Source organism: Oncorhynchus mykiss, unplaced genomic scaffold (assembly GCF_013265735.2).
Source record: "Oncorhynchus mykiss isolate Arlee unplaced genomic scaffold, USDA_OmykA_1.1 un_scaffold_588, whole genome shotgun sequence".
Lineage (NCBI taxonomy): Eukaryota > Metazoa > Chordata > Actinopteri > Salmoniformes > Salmonidae > Oncorhynchus > Oncorhynchus mykiss.
The window spans coordinates 17,501-23,838 of NW_023494035.1; the positions used below are offsets into that span (position 1 = coordinate 17,501).

At 44.6% G+C, this 6,338-nt stretch overlaps 1 protein-coding gene across 4 annotated transcripts in view; it reads right to left on the reverse strand.

The window, feature by feature from the left end:
* Positions 1-5,064, reverse strand: part of LOC110505351 (titin) — a 15,598-nt gene extending 10,534 nt beyond the window's left edge. For 2 of the 4 annotated variants that reach the window (XR_005048439.1, XM_036974486.1), the window contains exons 1-5: positions 3,539-5,060; positions 2,571-2,788; positions 2,405-2,461; positions 2,201-2,300; positions 1,927-2,100 (exon numbers count right to left, since the gene is read on the reverse strand). Coding sequence is in view for 3 of the 4 variants with exons in the window: in XM_036974486.1 (XP_036830381.1) it covers positions 1,928-2,100; positions 2,201-2,300; positions 2,405-2,461; positions 2,571-2,788; positions 3,539-4,913 (1,923 nt within the window). In the remaining variant the exon portion in view is untranslated. Of the gene's footprint in view, positions 1-1,425; positions 1,807-1,926; positions 2,101-2,200; positions 2,301-2,404; positions 2,462-2,570; positions 2,789-3,538 lie in introns of those variants that run through there. The other 2 variants (XM_036974487.1, XM_036974488.1) reach the window with 2 other exon arrangements.
* Between the last annotated feature and the right edge of the window lie 1,274 nt (positions 5,065-6,338).

Here is a 6,338-nt window from a genome sequence, read left to right on the forward strand (position 1 = left end):
TATGGTAGTAAGAATAATGTAAGGATTGTAAAATAAATAACGAAACAAAACAAAAGTGGGGGAATATAAGTATATCCGTCCGAAGGTGTCAGTGATCAAACCTGGAAGTAAAAAATATGCATCGCTCTGAGCACAGCCGGGATGAAAGTGAATGTAACGTTCATTGAGAGCTCTGACCGCCATCCATTGGTCTGCTCAGCGTCTTACATGTTCGGTAGCCCTTTTAATACGTTTTCACCCCATATGGTATAGTATGGATTCGAGTCCATGAGCAGACCCTAACACGCAATAACAAGGCACTCTAACCTGTACGGGGGATTGGTGTATATCCCCGGATAAACTTCTCTGCGTCCAAAACCGAGGAGAGCCAAATCTTCTCACCGGAAGGCGGGGTAATTCTTAGTCTTGCAGGGAAGAGTAAGGCTGGGCGAAGATGGAGTTTGTAGAGTTTGGTCATGACATCTCTGTAGTCGGCGCGATGCTTTGCCACATCGGGCGCATAATCCTCATAGACACTGAATGGATGCCCTTTATGTGACAGGTTGCCCCTCATTCGAGCTTCACGCAGGATAAGATCCTTGGTCTTGAAACTGTGACAACAGATGATTTTACTGGGCGAGGACGTTTGCCCGGTCCAGACAAGGGAGCGATGTGCGCGGTCCAGCTGGGGATCCGAATCCAAAACATCCGATCCCATTGCATCCTTCAATAGCTTGGCGAAGAAGTCGGTGGGGCGAGAGCCCGCCTCTACCCCCTTTGCCAGACCAACAACGCGAAGGTTATTACGTCTGGATCGGCCCTCCAGGTCCACCACTTTCACAGAAAGCCTCTGCACAGTATCCTGCAATGACGTGCATAGCTTCTCTAACTCGTCGATCCTACCAGCGTTGAATTCAGAAGCTTTCTCAAGGTCCACAATACTCTGGCCATGCGAAGCGACCGTTCGAATGATGCTCTCGATTTTGGTGTCCAGTTCAGCAATAGTGGCCTTAAGATCCTCAGCTATAGCAACACGTAGCTCCCCCAAAGCCCGGGTAAGTTCTGTAAGTGTCACGTTGTGCCTCCCGCCATGTCTGTCTCGTTGTTTAGTGGGGAGTAGGCCTCCGCTGTGGATTTATTGTCCTTTGGTCGCTTATTACTCGGCATTTTCATATAGAAAGTTACAATCTTGTATTAGAAAGAAACGTTTGTTGTAAAAAGTGCCATAAAGTAGGTTAAATTAGATTATTTCGCAAAAAAGTTGCAGGAGCCTCTCACGCACAACCGTTCACTACAACATGCTAGCTCCGCCCCCCGTTGTGTCTTTTTTTAACAAGGCAAGGTTAATTAAGAACAAATTCTTATTTTCAATGATGGCCTAGGAACAGTGCAGAACTGAAAGCAGAACGACAGATTTGTACCTTGTCAACTCGGGGGTTTGAACTTGCAACCTTCAGGTTACTAGTCCAACGCTCTAACCACTAGGCTACCCTGCCGCCGTCTATGGAATACATAAATAAAATGTTTTTGTTTTGTTTAAATATGTGTATAAAATATACTTTCCTGTACAGTAAGTAAATGTAAGAAATCCAGAAAGCATGAAAAAATGTTTTTGTAATGTCTAAAATAAAATATAATAATATAATATTGTCTGTACAGTAAGTAACGTAAATGCAGAAGCAATAAGAATTGTAAATGATGATAGAACACATCAAATTCATGTGAACATGAGGACACAAAGGAGATATTTAATTAAAAGATCATATTTTAATACATTTTTAATGCTGAAAAAATCTATGTATGGCAAATCCAATTTGGGAAAATTGCCTGTTGGACAAAAATGAAAAATAGTTAACATCCTTGCTACTTCAGCCATTTGCTATGTTAAAGTCAAATCACAGTTAATGATGAATGGATACAATTTGGAAGGATTTTCCAGAGTCATACCTCAGTAGTGTAGAGTGTCAGGTGGCACAACCATTGGTGCCATGAGGTCAAAGTGTGAAGGAGGGAGCAAGCCAGAGAGCTGTCTAGGAAGCAGTCCAGCCCCATGGCTTGGAGGCTTTGAGTTGGTCCCATCATTGTAATGCATTGTGGGGTATCTGCTGCCCCATAGACCTGCTGGCAGTGGGAAAGGTGTTAGCGAGGAGACCACCAGGGACATCTATGATTCGCTGACACAGTCTTGGTTAGACCACATGTCTTCTAAAGCAATATTCACCTGCTTTCATAGAGTAGGGATTCACTCCTTTGGGGACACTGCCAGTGTTCCCCTGATATCCATGTGTTCCCATCGGTGGAGGTGGTGGTACACACTTGTTCTGTAAAACACATCAACACATTTTCCAAATTGTTGGTAATATCAGCACAGTTGAAATACAATGGTTGTTCACTGTTTTTAATTTAATTGAATTTAAGTGTGTACTTCAGCCTTGGGCTCAGTTTTGTTAACCCATCTGTGCAGAATTGGATCCCAGACAATCTGAGGAAGAAGAGATTAGCAATGTGAAGCAAGCCACAATTTATTTTTATTTTTTAAATCCACTCAATTGTCTCTACATAGAATATAGTGTTAATAACCAGTTCCTTACAGATCTGTCTTTGTCCTCAGGTAGATGAACCTCCTTCTTATTAGCTCTTCCACTCCCAAAGACCCAGCTCAGCCAGCCTCCACTGTTATTGTGAACAGCAGGGGCCTCGGGCTCAGCCACCGGCCGGGTGCCAGTCTGGAACTGAGGGTTGGCATCGGAGTGTTCCGGCTTGGTGATGGACATCATAGCAGGATGCTCAACATATCTAAGTCGGACATCTGTAATAAGTGGGAGAAGTCAGGCCACTCTGCTCATGTCACCATACAGAACAATTACTAGCTGACAGGTAGGAACGTCTTGCTCTGATACTCTGTTTACAACCCAATCTTAACCTACACGCAGTCACAGGGATTACTGGGAGGTTACTCCAGGACTCTGCCACCGCATTGTTTTGGTTGCAAAATGAACAATTCCCTGCATATTATGTGAGGGCTTACAAATGTGACCAATCACCAAACTATTTCTGCATAAAATAGTCACATCACAATATTATCGCATAGAACTGACCCATTACCACAGTACAAAAAGAGGGCTCGCAATTTCAACCAATCACCGCACATTTACTGCATAATATGGTTCAATCAAGCGACACATCAACACAGTTTTTTCCCTTGTCAGTGCATTTTTGCAACAAATTGGACAAAACAATTGCATATTGCAATGCAAAATGTCATAATTGTCGCTGCAAAATCTAGCATATTTATCCGCAAATATGAAAAAAATCCATGTGAAATCCTGGAGAGATTCACTGGAGTATGAAAATGTATAGACTCACTACTGTCAGTCGCTCTGGATAACAGTATCTGCTAAATGACTCAAATGTAAAAGTACAATGAAGCTAAACATGTTTTATGTAGAAAATGCATGAAAGTATTACAGTTATACACTCACATGAGCCATACATTTGATCTATCACAACTTATTCTCACAATAGTAATTTCTTTACTAATTAGGTAAGGTTAAGTGACCTCTTCTCTTGGAATAGAAATCCACAGGTGGAGTACACGCTCCACCATCCCATTTCCGCAGTGGTGCCAACATGGGGATGATGGAAGGTGGTTGTGGATGAATGTTTTCATTCTTCACAGGGACACTGGCTGTGAGGAGGATCTCCTCCCTCTCTTCAGGGATGAGGCCTGATGCTCGGAAGATCCCCTCCCTCTGTGCAGGGACACTGGCTGTTTGGAGGATACCCTCCCTCTCTTCAGGGATGAGGCCTGATGCTCGGAAGATCCCCTCCCTCTGTGCAGGGACACTGGCTGTTTGGAGGATACCCTCCCTCTGTGATGGGATGAGGCCTGATGCTCGGAGGATCTCCTCCCTCTGTGCAGGGACACTGGCTGTTTGGAGGATATCCTCCCTCAGTGGCGGGATGAGGCCTGATGCTCGGAGGATCTCCTCCCTCTCAGCAGGGACACTGGCCTTTGGGACGATCCCCTCCCTGTGCGCAGGGACACTGACCATTGGAACGATTCCCTTCCTCTGCGCAGTGACACTGGCCATCAGGTGGATCAACTCCTTTTGTGCAGGAATGAGGCCTGATGCTCTGAGGATCTTCTTCTTCGGCACAGTGATAGAAGCTGCTGGAAGAATCCCCTCCCTCTGTTCAGTGATGCTGGCTGCTGAGAGAATCCCATCCCTCTGTGCTGGGACACTGGCTGTTCGGACATTCCCCTCCCTCTGTGGCGGGATGAGGCCTGATGCTCGGAGGATCTCCAACCTCTCAGCAGGGACACTAGCCTTTGGGACGATCCCCTCCCTGTGCGCAGGGACGCTGACCATTGGGACGATTCCCTTCCTCTGCGCAGTGACACTGGCCATCAGGTGGATCAACTCCTTTTGTGCAGAAATGAGGCCTGATGCTCGGAGGATCTTCTCCTTTCGCACAGTGATAGAAGCTGCAGTAGCTGCTGGGAGAATCACCTCCCTCTGTGCAGGGACACTGGCTGTGAGGCGGATGTCCTCCCTCTCTTCAGGGATGAGGCCTGATGCTCGGAAGATCTCCTCCCTCTGCACAGAGATGTTAGCTGCTGGGAGAATCCCCTCCCTCTGTGCAGGGACACTGGCTGTTTGGAGGATACCCTCCCTCTGTGACAGGATGAGGCCTGATGCTCGGAAGATCTCCTCCCTCTGCACAGTGATGTTAGCTGCTGGGAGAATCCCCTCTCTCTGTGCAGGGACACTGGCTGTTTGGAGGATACCCTCCCTCTGTGACAGGATGAGGCCTGATGCTCGGAGCATTTCCTCCCTCTGTGACAGGATGAGGCCTGATGCTCGGAGGATCTCCTCCCTCTGCACATCAACTTCGGCTGCTGTGATGATCTGCAGGTATAAATAGAGCATAAATGAATTCCCTAAAAAATCAACCACTTGGAATCTATAACATCATTACACTGAGTGTATTAAACATTAAGAACACCTTCTCTTTCAGTGACATAGACAAATCAGGTGAAAGCTATAATCCCTTATTGATGTGAATTGTTAAATCTTCTTCTCAGTGTAGATGAAGGGGGAGGGGGGGGGGACAGGTTAAAGAATGATTTTTAGACAATTGAGACATGGATTGTGTATGTGTGTCATTCAGAGGGTGAATGGGCAAGACCAAAGATTTAAGTCCCTTTGAACAGAGTATGGTAGTATGTGCCAGGTGCACCGGTTTGGGTCAAGAACTTCAATGCTGTTGGGTTTTTCAGCTCAACAGTTTTCCCTGAGTATCAACAATGGTCCACCACCAAAGGGGGGAAACTCAATAGGAAGGTGTTGTTAATGTTTTGTTCACTCAGTGTAGATCAATCCCTAGCATATACTTCCATTTGCATGTGTACTGATACTGTAAATACACAAATTATATTAATGTTATCTACAATATATTATAATACCGTAAGTCTCCCTGCTGCAGGGGCATTTCCTCCTACAATTTTGAGCTGATTTTCTTCACTTCAGCAATATTTTGTATCTTTGTTAATTTTAATTGTAATTGTGTTTGGAAAGGTACTGTTACTACAGGAGATGATGCTATCATAAAGCATTTGATCTAAGTATGTAGGACAATTACCCATAATGCTCACTGACTGAACATTCAAAATTACCATGGCAATTATTGACGCATTCACATGCTTTCGGAAACTTGGAACCTCAGAGCTAAAATGAATGTAAGTTATTAGCGTAGAGCTTCCTACTGGTTGATTCTGATACTTCACAAGTGGGAAACCTGAAATCCTCATTCCATAACGAGTTAGCGAGTCAGAGAGTCAGAAATGTCCGAATTTTCTAGTTCCGACTTGAAGGGCCTTCTATGATGTAGGGCAGGTCAGTAACCAAATGATTTTACTGTCCCCAGTCGCACACAGACTTTTATGGTCACACAAGTTGCCACTCATTCAAAATGAGTAGCCTAACAATTATTTACGTGGCCCCAGGTACATTTGCAACCAAATTATTTTTGTGTGAGAAATCAATAATAGTTGCACACATAGGGTAACAGTGAGCAATGAGCAAGATAAGCATAGACGGGAAGTTGACAATAGCTTATTATTAGTGTAAATAAACTGTATTTCTATGGTTGCAGTCCTCAAAGATTGAATTGCATTGAATTGAATTAATCAGATCCAATGATTTACCGCCCGTAGGGTGGGGTACCGCTAGTCATCATTATTATAATCACCATCTCAATCATTATCACCATACCATCATAGACTTATTCTTCTGTATCTGAGACTCATCTGACACTACCTTAGATATGGCAGTCTGCAACTCAATACACTGCCC